A 24,936-nucleotide genomic window follows, 5' to 3' on the forward strand; every position below is an offset into this window, starting at 1 on the left:
GTAGAATGAGCTATGTCTGAAGTGTTTTATCCCAAATTTGTAGGAGGAGATACATTTGGCACGAAGCTATCCAAAAATCAGTTTTTTGGCTGTTGCTATGGCAACGGTGGGCCAAAACAATTTTTCAGATTTTTCCTTATAACTAGGGTTAAGGTGTGACCTACTTGCCAAGTTTGAACGAAATCGGCCAAATCAAAAAAATCACAGAAGAAATAATAGTGAACACTGGAAATGTACACACACAGACACACACACACACAAAACGACAAAAGTGATTATAAGGGCAATCCTAGCGGAGCGGATCGCCAACAATCGTTTGGCCATCGTGTAAGTCGCTTTGCTGATACGAACTGCTACAACGCCCTCTTGCGTTCGTTTTCAAATATATGCCAGTCACACACACTGCCTCGCTTCAGTTGTGTGATTATTTTTTTCCTGAAATTAATGAATGAAATTGGCCGAGTGAACGCGAACTGGCGGTGTTACTCCACTCACATGTTTCTAGTACAACAAGCAACAGAGAAAAGTCAGTACAATTACTGCTATCGTACTTCATTCGCATGTTCATAGAATAAAAAAATGTTCCCCCAAAAAATAATTACTACATGTACTAAACATATTATTCCCGAGCACGAAAAAGGTGCGGGGAGAGTGGAGATGTGATGTGTTTACGTTACAGATGCAATATACTAGTGTATATATATATATATATTGCGAGTGATACAAAATACGGTTGCTAAAAAGACTCCACTCGAAAATAACATTCAGACAGCTGTCAGGCAGAATCGGAAATGACGACACAACTGTGTTGACGATTTTCGACATTATCTTCCCAAATACTGTATATCATTTCAGGCTTTCGATCGTTTTTTTCTTTTTCTTTTTTTTCCCCATTCTGCCCTAAACTTCCATGCTTCGATGGTCGTCAATAGCAACACGGTGACCTTCTGTCAACTACTTCACAATATGTGATTGATAGGTCATTTTGCCTAATATTAAAGATTTAGTAGGGATTTGTCATGTGACAATTGGAAGGCGCATTTCCTCTGATATCTGTCAGGGAGCAACGATGGAAATAAAACTCTCCCAACACGTTGTCAACGGCAACGGTTATAAAATTTCTCGGGTCTAAGAAGATTACCTTTCTGTGATCAAATTAGTATTCATGCACCATCTGTTTCGATATTTTCATTTGCATATTGCGTTACCAGGCGACCATCCAAAAGATGATAATCATGCCCGGTGCCCGCAGAGAAGGCAGTGATCACCTGAAGACGTTTAACAAACGATAAAATCCACATAGCGTGTATAAAAAAGCATAGTCTGGTTTAGAGGGCAGACATACAGACGTTTTCTATGCAGTGGTTGATTCAATGACTGTCCATTCATTGTAGTTCGTTACGCATCACTGATTTCCTATTTCACTCGTCTCATGGTTTGTTCGCCTAACTATTTGTGTGCGAAGCTGGTAATGTTCTGAATTTAGCTTGAAACTGAATGCAATTTGGAAAATATGATTTAAAAAATCATTACTACCGCGGAAATAATGTAATAGATTGGTGGTCATATATTGGACCATAATGTGGGAAACAGCCGTGCCGTGCCGGAAACTAGTATCGAACTATTGGAATATTAGTCACATGACGAATAATTACCCACAGCGAATTTATTCGTACTCCAAAATGTCGCATATATCACAGGGATAGTTTGTCCCACGACGACCAAGAGCTGTTTTCATGCCTATAAGTTTCGTCTTCAGTCAAATACAGATATAGCAATTATAAATTGCGAGGTCATCCTATTCTCCGATCCGTTTCGATTCAGTGAATTGACCGTTGTTAGTGGGGCCGTACAACTGGTTCTTGTGAATCGAAATTGACAATAGCCGCTACTCCCGATAGGGGGAATTCTGCTACGCTACGCCTCAAACTTTATTATTATTTTTTTTTACCTCCGCTCTGCCCAAAGGAGCTGTCGAACTGTCTGTCAATATACTGGTAGTTTCCCTCCAACTAGAAATTAACAATAGTAGTACACAAATTCCCTACGGGGTTTATCGTATATCGGACGCGTTTTACGAAGAAAGATTTCCTGGTTCGTGATATTTTGCTCGATGCGCGAATCACTTAATGCAAATATAAAAATAAAATAATGGTACGAACTTTCGCGTGAATTGAATATTTATTTTCTCCACTTCCTGTCGCGACGCACATCATATCAGACGGGGAATATGATCACTGGGATTCGAGAGAAAGATTGTGCAATGCGCCGTGAGTAGTGGTATTTTACAAGATTCAGTTTCAAGTTCAAGTTCGAGAATGTCTGGATATGATTTCACCCATAACCCAGTGCGTTCAGTTGATATGTTTTGCATGTTTTGAAAATTGTCAAAAGAGTGGCTATGTTGTTATAATGTTATATATTTGCTATAAAATAGTGACCACGGAAAGTAATGACAATTGTACCCCTTTATCAATTTGATTTGATCTCAGAACACTAAAAATGGTCTGAGATTTGATTAATACTATGCAATTGTTATAAGGTTTCCAGAGTGCTGTGTCGTTGTGTCACATATTACACGGCGGTAGCTGTCTGAATACGTAGCAGGCCGTGTTGTCCATTCGTGCAGGCTCCGGTTACCGTGAGCGGGGTACGTTTTCGTACGCCAATATATGGTATTTGAAATTAAAGAAGAAACCGCAAGATATAGTTTCCATTCAGTGGTGGCCACGTTACGACTCGTGTTCGAGTTTTGTTTCCTGCCATGATTACCATTCACACCACACGTTTTCATTTATACAACATGCCCGCCGCTCCACGTTGTCAACTTGAGCACGTCAAATGAATGCATAGAATGGAGGCGGAAACTATTTCCATGTCGCGGTTCGACTGATTTTTCTTTCTTCTAACTGCTCTACGCTGCCCTCGCACGCAAAGAAATGGACCTGGCAATACATCAAAACATGACAGTATGAAGAGAAGCGCTGAAGCCATGAATATAAATGGCAAAACAGCGGGGAGTCGAAATTAAGCTATTCGAACGCGTAACTAATGAAGTTGATTGACACACTGTCCAATCACACACGCGCATTCCGATCACATGGTCAAACATTGAAAGCTTATCACGTGACTTTCAAATCACACAAGCATTCAGCCGCCAGTTCACTGCACTCGATCGAGGCTTACTGGTAGTCGAAAAAAAAAAGACTACCAACAAGGAGGGCTTGGCCAAAATGCCGGGCGAGTTGAACATTGCTTGTCTGTTCCCTGAAATACTGGCCATGATATTCAGCTACTTGAACGTTCAAGACAAAGGACGAGCTGCCCAAGTGTGTCGGAAATGGCGAGACGCGGCATATCACCGATCCGTGTGGAAGGGAGTGGAGGCCAAGCTGCATTTACGGCGGGCGAATCCGTCTTTGTTTCCCAGTTTAGTGAATCGTGGTATAAGGCGTGTGCAGATACTGAGTCTGAAACGTAGTTTAAGCTCCGTGGTACAAGGTATGCACAACTTACAGAGTCTCAATCTGAGTGGCTGTTATAATTTGACTGATGTTGGCTTGGCACACGCTTTTGTACGTGAAATGCCCAGCCTTACGGTATTGAACCTAAGCCTATGTAAGCAGATAACGGACAGTAGTCTTGGTCGAATCGCGCAGTATTTGCGAAACTTGGAACATTTAGATCTGGGTGGCTGTTGTAACATTACAAACACTGGACTGCTGCTGATCGCTTGGGGGCTCACAAAACTCAGATACCTAAATTTACGAAGCTGTCGACATGTGTCGGATTCGGGGATCGCTCATCTGGCGGGTCTGACGAAAAACGACGCTGGTGGAACGCTGTTCCTACAACATTTGGTGCTACAGGATTGTCAGAAACTGACAGACCTTGCCTTGCTCAACGCAGCCAGAGGACTTGTCAAACTGGAAAGCCTAAATTTAAGTTTTTGCGGGGGAATCACCGATTCTGGCATGGTGCATCTGAGCAGAATGCCTAGCCTAAAGGAGTTGAATTTACGTAGTTGTGACAATATCAGCGACATCGGCATTGCCCATTTAGCGGAAGGTGGGGCGTATCTGCGGACACTGGACGTTAGTTTTTGTGATAAGGTTGGCGATGCCTCGCTGACACACATTGCTCAAGGAATGTACAGTCTGATGAGCATTAGTCTTAGTTCGTGCCCAATCACTGATGACGGCATGGCGAGGTTGGTGAGAACGTTGAGAGATTTGAAAACTTTGAATATTGGACAGTGTAGTCGAATCACCGACGAGGGACTTGGACTAATCGCCACCAACCTGAGGAAACTATCTTGCATTGACTTGTATGGCTGTACAAAGATTACAACTGTCGGTCTGGAGAAAATCATGCAACTACCGTGCTTAAGTGTGCTAAATCTTGGACTTTGGCATAAGAGGTGAGACCGTGTTTGGAAGCGATGTCGGCTCACAGACTTCTGGGTAATTATTTCGGTGATAAAAAAGCATTTCGCCTGTACAGTCAAAAAACCGCGTCAAGTGAAACCCAGGATTGAACGGGAAAAAACACACATTGCCATGTTTGTGTGCGTTCGGGTAAAGAGGTGTCACCGGTTTTGAGAATACGAATCCATACAAATCACACATCCACGCGGGATACAATGGCGACGATTCGCAATGTGGGCTCTGCTGTACACTGAAGTGCCATGCCGGGGCCATTCTATGAATAGCACCAGTGTGCTCGACTAACGGCTATAGCAATGGCGATAATGATGTACTAGACCAACGTGTTTCTACAGCCGTGTACAAAAATGTAATAACTCAAGCCAACAAAAAGGCCACATTCTCTGTTCTCCCACATTTTACAGATCGTTTTGGTTCAGACATAGCCGGTAAATATACTCCTATACCAAACATTTGAACACGGGAGACGACGAAAAAAGCCCTACCATGTATATGCAAATTAGTGAGTGACCTTGGACTAGAATGAGTACGCGCTGACTCGGCTCGGTGTATCTACCATGTCAGTTCTGACTGAAGTAATGTATAGACATGGACCTACAATACCTTATATAGTAAGCGTGGGCCCAAACCCCACAGACAACGTAGCCATAAAAACAAAACATGGTTATGTTGAGTTTATAAGGGAAGTAAATAGTAGACGAAGAGAGGGCGGAAGAGAAAGATATTTTCTTTGCTTCATTGAATTCTGACCACGAATTCACAGCGAACAATGCTAAACAACTCTGCCAATATGGCGAATATACACAGAGACCATGGGAATATCTTCGAATAGGTTCTAAAATCGAGCCGCGAGCTAGCCGACTTAAAGTCTGCTAAAATCTGCGTTTAATAATCGTAGAGGCAGTTCAAGAGACTTGTGATTTTTTTTATAGAAGTATTTTCAAAGGATTTTTTTATATGGAAAAACAGAAGAAACGTCTGGTTTTTATTCAGACCACAGCGTACCAATATTCACTATATGCTAATTTTTAATCTAATTGTAAATTGGAGATTTTTTTTTGGTTCAGTATTTGATACTGGTAGCACGTTTTATTCTGTAGAAGTATATATATATATATATATATATATATATAGATATATATCATTATCAAACCAAAGACCTATATAACTGCCAAATATACTAGAACATGGTTATACTGTGGTCATTCAACATTACAATGAAAATTGTTTTTTTTTTGGTTAAATGTGTACAAAGTTCACGATTTTGTTAAATGCCAGCTACCTCTTTATAAATGTGTATAAAGAATTGTTTGCTTCATATAGCATGGAAGAGAAATTAATCATGTACTCAATTTCTTGTAATTTTTACCTTTTTCAATATAATATTTTTAGAAGAAAAGATTGGGAAAAATAATACCACAAACAAATGCTTGACAAAAAAGTCTGTTTTGTTACTTTTTCCCCTCTTGTTCTGCCAACTTGGGGTGTAGTGTTACCCCCACCTTCTTTCAGTGTCCCTGTATTTGGTTACTCTGTTTTGTTAGTGTCCAATTGTACCGTGTTAAGCTGGAATTCGCTTCGACTGAATAGCATAAAAATATATCATTGTAAACTTTATCTTGACCCGAGTGCGACAACTAAACGCCATATGTGCGTTTTCTTTTAAATCGCTTTGTCGATACCCAATATAGAAATTATTTCGTTGGGAAACAATAGCGAACTTCACAAGTCGTATACTATCGATTTAAAACAAGAAATGCATAGACCAGTTTTTTATGCATGCTGTCTATTTTTTAAGGTCAACTGCATATTTTTCACACCGAGTGACAGCGGAACGCCCGGGTTCAGTGCACGCACATTATGGAGTGCCTTGAAAAGTAAACTCTGTTATTAGTTTTCTGTGAGAGTATAAAATTGTATTGGCCTTATCCTAACTAAAGTCCGCTGTTTTATAAGCTGGGAAAAACATGTAGTACATTTAAGTTAGGAGATTTATTGTTGTGTTCGTTGTTTGTGAAGAAACTATTTTATTTACGAGGAATTATTTTTCCTATTTTTTTTTTTTTACTTTTTAAATCGATAATGTTTCGAGTTCAATATATGATTCAGTTCCTCAACTGCATCTGTTGATATTGTTCCACGATTTAGTAAATTTATCGTATTTTGGCGCGTCGTGAGCACGAGTTTCAATTCCCTCTAGCCCTTCAGTGGTGGACAGCATGTTCCAGCGAAAGGGCGACTTGAAAGAAATACAAAATACACCAGGCGAGTCGTAAAAATATAATGTTAAAAGACAAAGAACGAACAAACGTTTGGCAGGGTTTGTTTGTGGAGATATATGGAGTCATTGATGCATTGATACCCCGCGGGCAATGAGGCTTTCTGTCGTTTTAACGAAATGTATAGGAAATCAGCCATTCTCTGCGTGTACTGGAAGGCTTCCCACTTCGCTAAATAATGTAATATTCGCCACAGTAAAAGAAGCAACGTCATTGGTTTAGCAGTTATAGCACTTCTGTGCGACAAAAGCCCTTTTTATTTCTTCGTTGGATCAAGTACATTAGTACAACTTGCAATATGTGATCTCATCCCATCCCATATGGGGTTTCAAAAAGTCGTCCATCCTTCGCTGCTATGTTGTAGATATACGAGGGCTAGCTGGAATAACTTTGCACTACTTTTCACGAATATAAATCAACTGTTGGTGTTTTGTTTGTCGCCTGTCACCTTATAAATGCCATGGTTTAAATTCACCGTGACTGCCTCGTATATTTAAAGCCCAACACAAGACTTTATTTTGTCGGTTACTTATCAAATATAATAATTACCCAACACACCGAAGCTATGCGAGACATCAGTTTGCCTGAATGTGGGTAGAATCATTTTTTTTTAATTTGAATACAAAAAAAATGTTTTTGGATTTATAAAAAAAATCGTTGCCCGGCTGCGACTGAGTGGCAGCAGCTGCAAGGGCCGGGTGAATAGTCGAACATTTTTTTCATGAAATCAAATGAGGGGATAGCCAATAGTTCTGGAGCGTGTCGGGGTATGTAGTGGGATGCCGGGATCAATTCACCTCTGTTAGAGACTGCAAATTAGGCAACTCGTGTATTATCTATCAGAGAGAATTGCCAATGAAAGACGACAAATGTTTTGTATTGCGTTTTTTGTGTTTTTGTTCTTTTTTAATGGACTTGTGTCGTTTATTTTCGTGACCGGGTTTCCCTGCGTTTCAGTGGTCAATGAAAACCGTTAGCCGCGGTGCGATGTTTTACACTCTTGTTATCCTGCACTGTTTTGGGCGATGTTACCACTGTTACTAGTGAACGCAGTTTCCCTGCTATTTGTCACGTGGTGCTGCCAAGTCACCTTTGTCATAAATTTAAAACAAGGTGTCCTGCATCACGCTGATGGCATGTTCACGCCGAGTACGAGCCATCACTTGACCGGTAACCATGACAACATAGTCATAAGTACACAGACTTCTGTCGGAAGGTTACATGATGGAGGGTCACCCAGGGGGTGACAGCTGGAGTAGCAATCTTCATCCATCTGCCCCGATACAGAGTTGGCAGTTCATTTGTGTCACATAGAGGTCATTTCCAGAATTTTGTCTGGAAGCCTTGGAACCAAACGTACTTTAGTTTATCAGCTTCATTTAACACTTTTTTTATTTCCAATGCCTTTTTGAAGTTATCGTATATGAGTGAATGATAACGGCGATGTCTGCCGTTTTACCCCAGGGCAGTAGATTTGCATGTTATCCTTTATATGACAAACTTCTACTCTAAATAGACCGTTAAGCGTCTGCATCTAACATGGCTTCACGGAAATGTAAATAAATGTCGTATTGCAGTGAAAAACAACATTATTTCACGTACTAGTATACGTCCACTTTTAATTTGTATAATTCTGATTTCACCGTTTCGCCATGGTTTACTGTATGTATTATTTTGGAAATGGCATCAATTATTTGTCACAATTCGTCACGAAGTTGAATATTCACAGATTTCAACTCGTTTTTGTTGGCTTAATGCCATCACATACCAAAACGGCCGAACACAATTTTCTGCTCCAACTGCAAATTCTTGCTGGAAAATTAGCCCATATGAAGAACCGTAGCTGACATCCACACCACCAGAGAGCGCGATACTTCCTGTGAGCGTGTATTTCAGCTCAGATTTGCTTGTGTACACCATTCTGGGCTTGTGTTTGAGAAAACCATAAGCTGTGGCGCGGTCGGGTCGCTGTCAGCGTTTTGACTTGACCCTAACTGATACTTGATACTCGATAAACAAGAGCACCATTTATCAATCCTAGCGGGGAATGCTATGCTCATATCTCACCCGCTGAACGAGCAGTATTCGCTTTCTTACAGATTCCAATTTTTTTTTGGCGACCCGAACACGTACAACGCACGAGGCCGGGGGTTGGCCATACAGATGAGTGACTGTACGATGCATTCGACCGCCTCTTTGACACAAGGTCGTAAATTCCGCCCTCTTTGAGGCACATGATTTTTACCACACGTTTGGTGTGTGGCGGAAAATACTAGTACTCTGGCGGGCGAGAATGCCTCGCCAGTACTTTGTCGCCACTTTGATTTACCCACACCGGAACAACGAACTCAAAAGTCCCATCCATTGTCTCTCAGCACATGCTTTATATTATCGTGTGTAAATAACGCCGTTGAAATTCCCAGTTGGAAAAAAAACCTCGTGTCGAGCACACATGAGTCTGTCTGTCTGTGTGATTAACTGTCAGCAACAAATAGTAATTACTGACGAGGTTTCCTGTCATTTCACCCGTCTCTGAAGTAGATGACAAACTAAGACTAGGTAGTGGCTAAGGACGCTCGCGTTCGAAAAACATTTGTGTGTTAATCTTTTTATTTTCAACATTTCTTGTTTGAATAAAACGTGCAACCATAGGCAATAGTAGTCCCTGTTTGACCAATTAAAGGATGTTTCCCACTAATATTGGACAATCAAAGGATGTTTCCCACTAACATCGACCAATCAAAGGATGTTTCCTACTAACATCGACCAATCAAAGGATGTTTCCTACTAATACTGACCAATCAAAAGATGCTTTCTACGAGTATTGGCCAATCAAATGATTCCACCTACTAATATGAGTTCCACATGAATAATCGTGAGCCAGAGTGTGTCGAGTAGCATTGAGCATGCGCACAGGGGTTAAACGGTTGTGAAAATCTGTTTTTCAACTGGAAGTCAATAAAATAAAGCCGACCTACATTTGATGTGATTTTGGAAGTCGAAGTCGAAGCTGAGGATCGTTGTAGACGAGTATATGACAGCAAATCGCACGTATCAACGAAAAATAAATAAAATACGACCTGCAATGACGCAGGAGGACAAATTGGCACACTGCCAAATGAAGAAGAAAACACTAGTCGTCTTAAATATCCAATCTATGCATTGGACGGGAGGAATTATGGCCGACCTACGATCATAAATTTTAAGATTGTCTGAGGTCAAGTAATTCTGGTCACCTAGAACATTGCTTTAGTGAATGCCAACCCATTTCCAGACATCAACAGGTTTAAATGTATCGCACCTGCTAAAAGTGTATCTGTTTGAATTCTGGGAGGCACACGTATCCAATGATATTAAGAAAAAAGTCAACTCGAATGCGTTTTTTTTTTAATAAATCTCCACTCAATATTACTCTTTACTAGAAATATTCTTATTCGACATGCCAGTTTTTATGGGCACATCAACAACAGTATTTATGCAACTTGGACAGTGAAGTCCAACACAACCGGCGATCAAACTCTGTGAGTTCTAATTTCGTGCTCACGGTGTTCGTATTGATTGGCCCTATTATCAAATAATATTTATACTAATTAAATTCACGGGAAAACAACCTAATGCTTCCATACCGAAAAGCTCCACAAATGTAGGAGAATGCTATGCAATATATCAGTTTTCATTATCTAGATATTCAACTTTAAAGTGTTATTTAGTTCACCATCTTGATTTTCTAGCAAAAAGGATTGTGGGTAAAGTGTGACGTCATATCCACTGGTGTGAAAAAGTGAGAGCATGAATTAGTTCATGTAAAACGGTTTACAACAATAGTGATGAAAAGTGATATAACAAAACTGTGAATTGCATTTTCCTACATTTGTAGAGCTCTTTCATTAGAAAATATACAAGTACTAGTACATAGCACACGGATATTACGTGTATATTTCGTGTATGTTGCAAGACCCAGTCCTCAAACTTCTTGTTTGTGTCATGGACCCAATATCCATTTTCCAATCCTTAAAAGAGAGGGTAACACTACTATGATGTAATCACCACAGAAACACATTTTACGGCACATCTTGGTATGTTATGTTTTGTCGCCATAGTAACATATCTATCAAAACAAACACGAGACATTGTTAATAGTACATTGCTGTATTTTAGTTTCGCCGTCCACTGCCTTGAATTAGAGATTGCATACTGCTTGTCATTGCGCATGCTCAGAATATGTTTTGAATGTAGACGAATAGTAAAAAGCATAAAAATATAGCATGTTAATCATGTTCATTTGCCGATTCACCAATGGTACTGTTTATAACTGTTAAACGCAACAGTGTACATGTTTTATTTTCAGAGATTTGTGAAAGGTTATTGCTTCTATTGAGACTGCACTTTTAAAAATATCATCTCATGGGTGAAAAATTGGGTGAACGACCCAGCCGGAATGCGCTCGGCTCAGTGCGGCCCGTGAACATAAAATAGAACACGTTTGCTGAAGAAAATGTTTTGGTTTTTGGTAATAACGGATGAAGTTGGTTTGAAAGTCTTCTATATCCATTACGCTTCCGTGGTTGTTTTCTGCGTCGTTTCGTAGTCGTGCCTGTCTTGTTAATAACGCCGCACGGACAGGGTCGCCAATGTCGAACAGTATCGGCGGAATGGCTCTTACTGAAGTAGACGCATGCGCACATCGTTATCATACATTGAGACATTTTCACGAAATGTCAGATTACACTGAACGACATGATATCATGAACACCAATCACAAAAACATGTGAAACATTGTTGTATATGTTAAATAGACATTTTTTTCGAGAAAAAAATAAACCGATGTGGTTCATGATAAGGATGAAGCTGCCCCGATGGCGGGTGTTGGTGAGGATGGCGGCGGGGATAGGAGGATTGCGTTGGAAATATTGAATTTCTAAATGTAATAGTTTACATATATAACTATTTTAAAATGAATTAATATTCATCGGGCTTGTTTAAACGTTTCTCAACCATAATAACAATAATTAAATCCAAGATTCTTATCAAAATTCATCTTACCTATATCTAGTTATATGTATCCCCAAGCCACGCTCGTTCCTCCATTATATCAGATATCTTTTTGCATATTTCCCCGTAGGCCTTACGGGCGTTTCGGAGACGCTTTATTTATCTTATCTTACCTACTACCACTGTTTAAAGAACCTGCTGGCTGTAATGTATATTTTCATCATCATTTATATTCTTGTTTTGACAGTTTCGGATGCGAACATTTATTAAATATTTTCCCTTCTATCATTTGACAAATTTTGAGATTTCTCACGTATTGACTAGAACTTGAATCAAGCCGTGAAAAAATACCTATTTTCGCCTTTCTTCTATGTAGTCATTTTTAACAATGATATTAAGTTCAAATCTAATAATCGTGAATGCCATTCTGAGTGGATCTATCGTTTTCAATGTTCTCTTATAATATACAATTTTACTCATTGTGCACCAATTTATGTCGATTTGAAATAATAGTTTCAGTAATAATAGTCTTAAAATACAATGTGTATTCAGCCACGACATGCGGCACAATACCTTTTTTATTTATTTTTGGTTATATTTAATTCAAAACTGGGACTAGCTGCCATCTATAGGTAATCTATATGTGTATAAGAACAGTGTATATACATTATTTAGCTCGGGCTCTTGATTTAAAAGGGGCCGACCTCGTCAATTTTATCTCACTAGCTTAAAACTCCACCAGCGACCCAGGCGATGGAATATATGGCTGCCAGCAACGAGGTACTCAGTATATTTCCATTACTGAGTACACACGAACACCCCAGCAAATGAGAGCCGTCTAATTTTACCGACGAAAGGAGCATTCATAGAAATTACGAGTAAAAACGTGGTCTCCCGAGAGAAGAGACTCATCCGTTTTTCGACGGTTTCCCCGGAGACTGCATCCAGGTCCGTATTGTTATCCCAGAGAGATTGCAGCCTCCACTTTTCTGTCATTATGCGAACATGTGAGAACCCAATAATACCGGGCGTAACGTTATCGGCGACAATGACATATTAGGAGAAGGGGGAAATATAGCCCTTTTATTGCACTGCCTGATAAGTGATCCATTTCTTAGTCGGTCGCGGAGATAACGCGAGATAACACTGGCATGTTTATGGCAAAGGGGAATTTCAAAACGAAATACGCCATGAAAATGTTTCAGAAACGTGCTTTTCCTTCGTGCATCCGCGCGCTTTGAAATGAAACAAGAGTAGCTTCATCTTTGCGGTAAAGGTCTCCATTATTAAAAGAAAGGACCTTTCGTGAATGCCTGGCTGTCAACGAAATATATCTGTCGTTTCTTAATGATGCTTACGGGGCTGCGAATATCGAGTAACGTCACCATAGTTGGCAAGCACCGCGGTGAGTCCATCCAGTAATTTGTCTAATTTCGGCATTTTTTCACACAGAATCGTAAATTATCGTATTGCCAGATACAGCGTTAGTTGGCATATCACCAACCATCGATCTCCCGCGCAGCGCATTTCGGTTGCATGTGTAGGTTTAATGATGACCCCAGGGACGCTGGTATTAGATCGCCCTCTAGGGGTTATCGTCTGACAAAATTCTCATATTAGCGCTCTGCGCTCAACACGAGGGCACCGTATAAGCCAACCTTTCCGCGTCATAACCAGAATTTTATTTCATGATAATTCGTGCATATATATATTGTATTTAATGACAGGTACGTAATGGCACGGAATTTCCCACGCTAGTGACGGGATTACATCGTCACGCGGAGTTTGTAACCAAAAACTGACTATATTCCAGCATGCTATTATGAGAGAACATGTCTAAATTCGTAAGCCAGCTTACTGTGGAGATTGATTTGTATTTCTTTCAGAACTTTCTTTTTGACTGCCGGTAAAACTCGTTTGTTGTTTTTATTTTAGTGTTCCCGTTTTTTAGTGTGATTTATGGCCCATAACTTGAACTTGGCATGCAATAAATTGCTATCACCTCCGTGTGTTATAGAAACTACTGCCACCATTCCCATTTGTCTAGTTTAAGGGCATATTTACGAAAATTAAGTTTAGAACAGCGACACAAGCGCAATTATATTGGAATATTCCATTATTATGCAGGGCGATTAAATACAGTGAGCCCGAGGTCTTTAGAGGGGCAGAAGCGGCAATCGCGCCGGCACCATTGGAGCTTTCGATGTATATATTATTTTCTCCTTGTTTGGTATTTTATATATACGTTTACGTTATTCTTTTAGAAAGGTATCATGCATTGCGACTAGCTGCAATTGTATATTGAGATTTCAGTGCATTTTGCATAAATTCGAAATCTAATATTGAAAAGTTCAACCTTGACGAATTAAATCCGGGGAAATTAATAAGCTCTGTACAATGAGGGTCTTTCCACTTGAAATGAGGCAGCGGAGGGAGGGGCGCACTAAGCAACAAAGGGGATCATAAATATTTTTAAAAAATGGGTTTTATCATGCAAACCAAACATACATCTACCAAGAGAGATGATAAAACCATGTGTCTCATCGTACATTGCGAGAATGAACGAATGAACTGGGTAAAACCATTATTTCAACAAGGGTGGCAGTCTGAGGCCGGGTGGCAGTGTGAGACTTCGACACTGGGGCTCTGGCGTTGTTTTTGTTATCACGTGACGTCAGTGAAAGCTCAATAATGTCGTGCAAATCACTACTTCACATTATACGACAAGAAAATGATTAAATTTGTATAAGATAACACATTGATAATGTTAATGTGCGTCCTCAGAAAACGTTACTTAAATGTCATCTGGGCTATGTGCCAACAACTCTAATTATGTTCATGCCGTAAACCACTCAAATGCTACCGAAACGTTATCAGAGGATGAACCTCTCCATACGTTTTATTTTTATTCATGGAATACGTACACTTTATAACTAATATGTTATGGGGCATACTCGTAGGATTCTATATTATTCAACTATATTTAACTCACCTCTACTGAAAAATCGTGATGATCTCACGCTTTTCCATATAGTGTTACATACATGTATTTTGCAAATGAAAAAAAAGGATTTCGTATGAAACTTCAGAGCTTTTCCCAGTTACCAATAATTAGCGTTGAATAAGGCCCGCACAATGTCTAGAACTCCAGAAACGTGTCCGATAATGGCATTGAATATGTTCATGCAAAACGGACCTTGTTGAAATACAGGGGTGGAAATTGTGAAAATTGCTTAAGTAATTATTTTGAAGATTGCCATTATTTGTTCGATATGGTTATACCAGCCCATTAAGTGACACATTACGGATTTTCTATATATCGCGAAATTCGCGGGACATTATGGGCGGGAATGGCGGAGCCGTTGTTTCAGAGCCTGTCCGTTTACGGTAATTGCGATATTATTATACGGGTAACCGTATATTAAGGAACAGCGATATATCTTTCTGCGTGTATCCGTTATTGCGCCTACTGTTTTGCATTGCAGCGTAACACGTGATATATACATATAGAGCCGGTAATATAAGCCTGCATCCATGTACACATACACATTTCTTCTATAAGCTCTATCTCTGTGATGACATCATGAAATGTTAAAACAAGCACGGACGTATTAAGAGGTATAGAGCGCATGACACAACGCGGGTAAGATTTGTGAATAAATACGGGGGTAAGAATATCTGCTTAAGCTACGAGTCACCACGTACACTCGATTGTAAGCTGGAAATGATATGCGCATAAAAACCAAAGCTGTGAGTCAGATTAGAGCCGGATGGACCATCGCTCAAACATGACACAGGGATGCGTGGAACACGCGTGTATTCATTGGCGAGGACGCTCACGTACCTCTCTGAGGGGGGGGATAACAAGCGGGTAGCAGCACGTACATAGCATGTTCGTGCTGTTGACACAGCTATAGAATGACCAGTGAACACAGGACAAACTGTGTTGCATTGGTTTTGGCTTCACAGTTGGTCTTTCTACGAAAAGAAGGATTGTGATCAATGAAAATATTCCCGTGCTAAATTTCACTGGCGGAGAACTACTCACTACAAACGTGTGTATACTAGTAAGTAGTTTATTCGCCAATGAGTGATCCGATGAGTACGTTCTGACCAACCAAGATCAAAACCAACATTTACCACTAGGGGGCGTTGTTTCGACTCGGATCGATGTTTTCCCATTTGGCAGCAACCGCATAATATGTAGGAAACCGTTTTACTGAGATTTAAAAAAAATACGACGGATGTTAAGCATTCAGTATCATGCACCGACACACGGGTTGTCATCACGAGAATACTAGCAGTGTGTCCGCCGACAAAAAACAAACATCAAGTTCGTGTAAACCAATCCGTGATCTTTTATACGAGGGCACAATCGGGACAAGTATGGCAGTGTACACATTTGTAGGCCTCTTGTTGACGTAAATAAAATATCGATCATAAGCTCCGCCATACGGTGAAAGCTATTCTGCAGCATAAACATCTATAGTCATATCGTAGAGCTGATTACAATACCATGGCTAAACAAGGTGTTTATTTTCTAGAACGATGCCGAGACTTTGCCACTGGGGCTTAAATATCGCACGTGTCTTCTTACAACGCAAATCTTCAACAATATATATTTTATTTTAATACATTTATGGCGAGGTGGAGTGGAAGTGTATTCCATTCCTTGCACTGAGCAATTTGTATTGATGTGAGCCGAGTTCATGGAGATACATTAAAAGTTTACGACGACCCTTATTATACGGTATTTAATTGCGGAATTTAGTATGTGTGTGTGTGGTACCTTGTATGACAATGACCGGGGTTTTCTCACAAACCCACAGGACCGAATCCAATGGGTGCATTGTTTGGAACCCAGACTAGCTCGGATACAATGACGGACGTGTTTTACTATTTCGAGTCTACACAGCTTCCACATTGAAACTTTTTTTTTCAGCGGCAAAATAAATGGCTTATGAAACTATCGCCACATTGCCAAGTAGGAGAGACGTTGGCACTCAACAAAAGTTTGCCAGTTAAACTTAAACGGGGTACATCATTAAGGAGTTGATTGGACCGTAGCATTCTTGACATTTCTTAACATCTATCATTTGTCTTATTATATTGTTCTTCTCCGCTCCATCAATACCACTCCTGACATTCTGAAGCTCGCATTCATTCTTTAAGCAAGATAGCGACACGTAAGTTGCAGGGATATCGCCAAAATGGTAACAAAGTGTCTTAATTTCCAGATATTGAGCGACACGCAAGAGGTACGCAAGCCTGAGTAGACTAGATACCGTCTATTATCGTGAAAATCTAAGAATAATGGACGTCGAGTGAATCGGTCCGGAGGACTGTGGGTGGACCGTACGCACGGGGGGTCAGTCTGCGCATGCGTGTTTCCATGGTAATGTACTGAAGATATGGAGACAGCCAATCAGTGACGACAACAAATTAACCAGGCCGTTGGAGAGCGCTGGAAAGGACACTCTAAATGAATGGATTCCAGGCTAAAGCCCGGGTGTAATCCAGTTTACAACACGTCGAGTGCACCTGGAGTTTGTACTGGCCAATCACGTTCAACTGATTGTGCTGGTTTAATATGTACACGTGTTTCGGGCTTTGATTCCATTGTTCACATGGTATTTATTTACATATTGCAGTCATCGCAGCTGGGTGACGTTCTATTGCTTAGTAAACTCATGAATATTTATAACCACACTTTAAACGTGACAAGGTACGAAAAGCGCCACACTTTAAACGTGACAAGGTACGAAAAGCGACCACTGACATTAAATTCCTTGGTAGATTAAAAAACAAGGTCGTTTTGCTATTGAGTTTGGAGTGAAAACCCACCTGGGCATTGCTTCTATTATTATATAAAGGTCACAAGAAAGTGACGGTCTCTAAATTGACATGACACCCCGACTTTTTATCTAGATGGCTCGTGGGCAGAAGTGCAATATACGGATACAATATGTGGGTACAATTGCCGCGCACAAGGATACAATCCTACAGACGATATCCCCCGAAAACATATACCTCGTTTACGCGACAGCATTTTATCGGAGCAAAAATCGCTATGTAAACGCGTTAGTCTTGAACCAGCTTGAGCCGAGGTTAAGCACTGATAGGACTAGGCCCTGACATGGCCCGACCATGTAAACGCTTCAGGGCCAAAATCACGCCCTCTATCGCCTTCTTCAAATTATGTTCTATGGCATCTCGATATTTTTTGTAATTTCTGTATCGAAATTGTCTATGAGCAAATTGCACCCCTCGACCACGAAAATAATCAATATTCGCCGGCGGCAATTTAGCGATTTAACATCCTATTAAAGCCTTGTAAATTGAAGACAAAAAAGGTTGTTATTAACTCAATGTCTTCTAGGACAATTGAAGAGTGGTTCATTATGTTTGTTGATTTTTTTGATGGTTCATCATAGTTCACATACGTTATGAGACAATCCATACAAGTGATGAATAAATAAATAAATCTGATTGTCTATGGTAAGTGCTAACAAGAGGTGTAATTGGATTGAGAGTGGTATATGGTGTGTTTGGCAATATAGTGCAATTATTATTCAGATTGACCATTGGCACATGTTCACAAGAGGTGTAATTTGGTTGAGATTGATGTATGGTGCGTTTTTGAATATAGTGCAAGTTATTCACATCGATCTTTGGACCACGTTAACAAGGGATGTGAATTGGGTTGAGATTGGTACAGGGCATGTTTTGAAATAGTACATGTATGGTGCAATTATTATTCAGATTGGCCTGTGGCCTATGTTAACAAGGGTGTAAATTGGGTTGAGATTGGTACAGGGTATGTTTTGAAATAGTACATGTATGGTGCAATTATTATTCAGACTGATCTTTGGCACATGTTCACAAGAGGTGTAATTTGGTTGAGATTGATGTATGGTGCGTTTTTGAATATAGTGCAAATTATTCACATCGATCTTTGAACTACGTTAACAAGGGGTGTGAATTGGGTTGAGATTGGTACAGGGCATGTTTTGAAATAGTACATGTATGGTGCAATTATTATTCAGATTGGCCTGTGGCCTATGTTAACAAGGGTGTAAATTGGGTTGAGATTGGTACTGGGTATGTTTTGAAATAGTACATGTATGGTGCAATTATTATTCAGACTGATCTTTGGCACATGTTCACAAGAGGTGTAATTTGGTTGAGATTGATGTATGGTGCGTTTTTGAATATAGTGCAAATTATTCACATCGATCTTTGGACTACGTTAACAAGGGGTGTGAAGTGGGTTGAGATTGGTACAGGGCATGTTTTGAAAAGGTACATGTATGGTGCAATTATTATTCAGATTGGCCTGTGGCCTATGTTAACAAGGGTGTAAATTGGGTTGAGATTGGTACAGGGTATGTTTTGAAATAGTACATGCATGGTGCAATTATTATTCAGACTGATCTTTGGCACATGTTCACAAGAGGTGTAATTTGGTTGAGATTGATGTATGGTGCGTTTTTGAATATAGTGCAAATTATTCACATCGATCTTTGGACTACGTTAACAAGGGGTGTGAATTGGGTTGAGATTGGTATAGGGCATGTTTTGAAATAGTACATGTATGGTGCAATTATTATTCAGATTGGTCTGTGGCCTATGTTAACAAGGGTGTAAATTGGGTTGAGATTGGTACAGGGTATGTTTTGAAATAGTACATGTATGGTGCAATTATTATTCAGATTGACGTGGGGCCTATGTTAACAAGGGTGTAAATTGGGTTGAGATTGGTATATGGTGTGTTTTGGAATACATGTATGGTGCAATTATTATTCAGATTGACCTGGGCCCTATGTTAACAAGGGTGTAAATTGGGTTGAGATTGGTACAGGGTATGTTTTGAAATAGTACATGTATGGTGCAATTATTATTCAGATTGACCTGGGCCCTATGTTAACAAGGGTGTAAATTGGGTTGAGATTGGTATATGGTGTGTTTTGGAATACATGTATGGTGCAATTATTATTCAGATTGACCTGGGCCCTATGTTAACAAGGGTGTAAATTGGGTTGAGATTGGTACAAGGTATGTTTTGAAATAGTACATGTATGGTGCAATTATTATTCAGATTGACCTGGGCCCTATGTTAACAAGGGTGTAAATTGGGTTGAGATTGGTATATGGTGTGCTTTGGAATACATGTATGGTGCAATTATTATTCAGATTGACCTGGGCCCTATGTTAACAAGGGTGTAAATTGGGTTGAGATTGGTACAGGGTATGTTTTGAAATAGTACATGTATGGTGCAATTATTATTCAGATTGGCATGTGGCCTATGTTAACAAGGGTGTAAATGGGGTTGAGATTGGTACAGGGTATGTTTTGCAATAGTACATGTACGGTGCAATTATTATTCAGATTGACCTGGGCCCCATGTTAACAAGGGTGTAAATTGGGTTGAGATTGGTACAGGGTATGTTTTGAAATAGTACATGTATGGTGCAATTATTATTTAGATTGACTTGGGGCCTATGTTAACAAGTGTGTAAATTGGGTTGAGATTGGTATATGGTGGGTTTTGGAATAGTACATGTATGGTGCAATTATTATTCAGATTTGGTTGAGATTGGTACAGGGTATGTTTTGAAATAGTACATGTATGGTGCAATTATTATTCAGATTGGCCTGTGGCCTATGTTAACAAGGGTGTAAATGGGGTTGAGATTGGTACAGGGTATGTTTTGAAATAGTACATGTATGGTGAAATTATTATTCAAATTGGCCTGTGGCCTATGTTAACAAGGGTGTAAATTGGGTTGAGATTGGTACATGGTATGTTTTGAAATAGTACATGTATGGTGCAAATATTATTCAGACTGATCACAAGAGGTGTAATTTGGTTGAGAGTGGTATATGGTGTGATTTGCGAATATAGTGCAATTATTATTCAGATTGGTCTTTGGCATATGTTCACAAGAGGTGTAATTTGGTTGACATTGATTTATGATGTGTTTTTGAATATAGTGCAAATTATTCAGATCGATCTTTGGACTACGTTAACAAGGGGTGTAAATTGGGTTGAGATTAGTATGGGTGTGTTTTGAAATAAATGTACGGTGCAATTATTATTCAGATTGACCTGGGCCCCATGTTAACAAGGGTGTAAATTGGGTTGAGGTTGATATATGGTGTGTTTTGGAATACATGTATGGTTCAATTATTATTCAGATTGGCCTGTGGCCTATGTTAACAAGGTTGTAAATTGGGTTGAGATTGGTACAGGGTATGTTTTGAAATAGTACATGTATGGTGCAATTATTATTTAGATTGACTTGGGGCCTATGTTAACAAGTGTGTAAATTGGGTTGAGATTGGTATATGGTGTGTTTTGGAATAGTACATGTATGGTGCAATTATTATTCAGATTTGGTTGAGATTGGTACAGGGTATGTTTTGAAATAGTACATGTATGGTGCAATTATTATTCAGATTGGCCTGTGGCCTATGTTAACAAGGGTGTAAATGGGGTTGAGATTGGTACAGGTTATGTTTTGAAATAGTACATGTATGGTGCAATTATTATTCAGACTGATCACAAGAGGTGTAATTTGGTTGAGAGTGGTATATGGTGTGATTTGGGAATATAGTGCAATTATTATTCAGATTGGTCTTTGGCATATGTTCACAAGAGGTGTAATTTGGTTGACATTGAATTATGATGTGTTTTTGAATATAGTGCAAATTATTCAGATCGATCTTTGGACTACGTTAACAAGGGGTGTGAATTGGGTTGAGATTGGTATGGGTGTGTTTTGAAATAAATGTATGGTGCAATTATTATTCAGAGTGATCTTTGGTATATGTTAACAAGTGGTCTAAATTGGGTTGAGATTGGTATGGGTGTGTTTTGAAATACATGTATGGTGCAATTATTATTCAGATTGATCTTTGGTATATGTTAACAAGGGGTGCAAATTGGGTTGAGATTGGTACAGGGTATGTTTTGAAATAGTACATGTATGGTGCAATTATTATTCAGATTGGGTTGAGATTGGTACAGGGTATGTTTTGAAATAGTACATGTATGGTACAATTATTATTCAGATTGACCTAGGGCCTATGTTAACAAGGGTGTAAATTGGGTTGAGATTGGTACAGGGTATGTTTTTGAAATAGTACATGTATGGTGCAATTATTATTCAGATTGATCTGGGCCTATGTTAACAAGGGTGTAAATTGGATTGAGAGTGGTATATGGTGTGAATTGGGAATATAGTGCAATTGTTATTCAGATTGGTGTTTGGCATATGTTCACAAGAGGTGTAATTTGGTTGAGATTGGTACAGGGTATGTTTTGAAATAGTACATGTATGGTGCAATTATTATTCAGATTGACCTAGGCCTATGTTAACAAGTGTGTAAATTGGGTTGAGATTGGTACAGGGTATGTTTTGAAATAGTACATGTATGGTGCAAGTATTATTCTGATTGGCATGTGGCCTATGTTAACAAGGGTGTAAATTGGGTTGAGATTGGTACAGGGTATGTTTTGAAATAGTACATGTATGGTGCAATTATTATTCAGATTGACCTGGGGCCTATGTTAACAAAGGTGTAAATTGAGTTGAGATTAGTATATGGTGTGTTTTGGAATAGTACATGTATGGTGCAATTAGTATTCAGATTGATCTTTGGTATATGTTAACAAGGGGTGTAAATTGGGTTGAGATTGGTATGGGGCGTGTTGTGATATACGTGTATGGTGCAATTATTATTCAGACTGATCACAAGAGGTGTAATTTGGTTGAGATTGTTGTATGGCGTGATTTGGGAATATGGTGCAATTATTATTCAGAATGATCTTTGGCATATGTTAACAAGGGGTAAAAATTGGATTGAGATTGAAACAGATCGTCGAACCAATATATCTGTATTTCTATGACATGATGTATAATGAATATACAATGTATAAAATTTGGGCATCAGTCGAAGCATGTCAGACTAAAACAAAATAGCCACCAATAAGCCATTATGAATCTGAACTGAAAAACAAAATGACGTGCAGGAGGGACTCGTGATGTCTTTTGTATATACCAAGCTTGAACGAAGTCCATTCATATACGATCGAGATCCGGTACCCGGCCGGAATGCCAGAAATGTTTGATTTTAAATGATTTAGTAGCACAAAAATGGCCACCATTCGCCCATTTTGGATCGGATTGTCAAACCAATATATCTGTATATCTATGAGATGATGCATAATGAATATTTAAAATTTAAACGTAATCAGTCAAAGAATGTCAGAGATTCAGAGATATGGCACTAGAACCACATTCATTAGAAAAAAATGGCCGCCAGTCAGCCATTTTGAATCTGATCTGAAAAACAAAACAAATGGCGTACATCAAAGTGCTAAAAATGTCCGTCTGTAAACAGCCGAGAAATGATTTTGATGATTTTTCAATACAAAAATGACCGCCATTCAGCCACCTTGAATCAGATCGTGAAACAAATTGATGTTCATGTGTATTAAGTTGCTTGTGATTGACGTGTAGCGTGTTTTTGAAATTAGGTGCGACTAATATTTAGACTGGAGATTTTTGTGTGGCGTGTTTTGGATTGAGCTCAAATTGAATGCTTAACATCATATTCTAATTGGCGGGCGACAGTGCTTTGTTTAAATTTGAAATCACAGCTAAGATGGACATAAAATATTTCAATTGATACATGATGAATATATTGATAAAATGGAGCAGCTCTTGGTGTATGGTGACTTCGTGAGGTGAGCTGGAGTAGAATAGGCGTGTTTTATGTTTGAAGGCAAACCTGAGGCGTGTTTAGTGTTCGAAGGTGTCCCCCTTTGGCGGTGTCTCAGTTGTAAGCTGTGTATACAATGTGTCCCTATTCCCATGACCGAATAGCAGCACTAGTGTAGTTTCCGCTTCAAGTCGACTCAGGTAATATTGTCCCTATCCCTGCCACTGCGATATGGTTCATTAAGCAACAAAACCCAATTATATCTGAAAAGTCGATTCGAGGACAAATAAAAAACTCCATGTTTCAGTTGGTGTTTCATCTCAGGCGGTGCTATTAAGGATTATTTGCTGCTTTTGCCGCTTTGACTGCAACCATAGTTGGCTTAGTAGGGGGGGGGGTCTTCGCTGGCAAATCGACACGTACTCTTTCTGACATAGTCACCAACCATGAGTACTAAGTTGTCAGTGTGTTCGTTTGCTCTCCTGTCCGAATTGTGTAACTTGCGTCTCTTTGTGATGGATGTGAAGTTTACTTTTAAATGTGTTGCCATACCGACAAGTCAATATCCTGAAAGGCCCGGATAAGCGGTCACTTGGGAGCACAATGTGCGGTTCTCGAGTATGCCAACTTGCCATTCTTAGCAAGAAAATATTGTTTTCAGTTCAATACAAAAGAGAGCCGAAGATAACAAATAGCTACATTTGCCGTGTGGGAATGGTCAGTTGAATGGAGTCCCTATGTTACATTGGAAAGTGTCATCGTATACGGCGTCACCGCAAAGGCGGGGGCGTCACCGCAACTCGGACAACTGCACAAAACTTTCAGAATGTCTCACAGGTTTCAGTAAATTCACCAGTGTATATAAACTGTTGTTTCACACACGTGTGTCGATTTGCCTGTTTTTTGGCGATATCAAATGAATTGGTCGCTCTCAGATAATATTCGCTTGAAATGATAATTTAGTTTACTCTTTGAACGACTGCACAGCGCCCGGGGACGTATCAGTATTAAATCTGTTACATTAGTAAAATGTATCCTTGCCCGTGGCGGTAGCATGGTCCCAAAATGACCCCTGCCTCGCCCCATACACCCTTACCCCGATTCACCGCCGCAGTTTCTGTGTAGTTTGTAGCTGAAATAACTATTCCATAATTTCGGAAACTCAATCGTGCTTTAGATGCGTTTACGTTGTGTTGATCCCGCAACCGACATCTCACACTACTGCAAGCGACATCTTGCAATATGACACTGTGTTAACATGTACTGTTTTACCGGTTGAGTTTCGGGTTTGCTTGTATTGTTAAGCAAGAATACACATGAACAAACAGATTGTTGGAGTCCAAACTGTATATCTTTTTACAAATCGTGTGGAACAGTGTTCCCGTTTTTTTCTATTTAAAAGTGTCGGGATGGTATTTTGCATACTCAGTGCGTATGTTGTATATATTACTGAAATACACACTTTTATCACAGTGCCCTGTTTTTTGACTTT

At 39.5% G+C, this 24,936-nt stretch overlaps 2 protein-coding genes across 3 annotated transcripts in view; one reads left to right on the forward strand and one right to left on the reverse strand.

Annotated features, from left to right (window-relative positions):
- Positions 1 to 24,936, reverse strand: part of Wnt5 (wingless-type MMTV integration site family, member 5) — a 52,123-nt gene that overhangs the window by 22,408 nt on the left and 4,779 nt on the right. The window lies entirely within an intron of this gene.
- LOC100374679 (F-box/LRR-repeat protein 14) lies at positions 3,136 to 5,844 on the forward strand. The gene has a single exon (XM_002735198.3). The coding sequence runs from the start codon at positions 3,234 to 3,236 to the stop codon at positions 4,422 to 4,424; it is 1,191 nt and encodes a 396-aa protein (XP_002735244.3). The 5' UTR covers positions 3,136 to 3,233; the 3' UTR covers positions 4,425 to 5,844.

Source organism: Saccoglossus kowalevskii, chromosome 3 (assembly GCF_978046115.1).
Source record: "Saccoglossus kowalevskii chromosome 3, keSacKowa6.1, whole genome shotgun sequence".
In the NCBI taxonomy this organism is placed as follows: domain Eukaryota; kingdom Metazoa; phylum Hemichordata; class Enteropneusta; family Harrimaniidae; genus Saccoglossus; species Saccoglossus kowalevskii.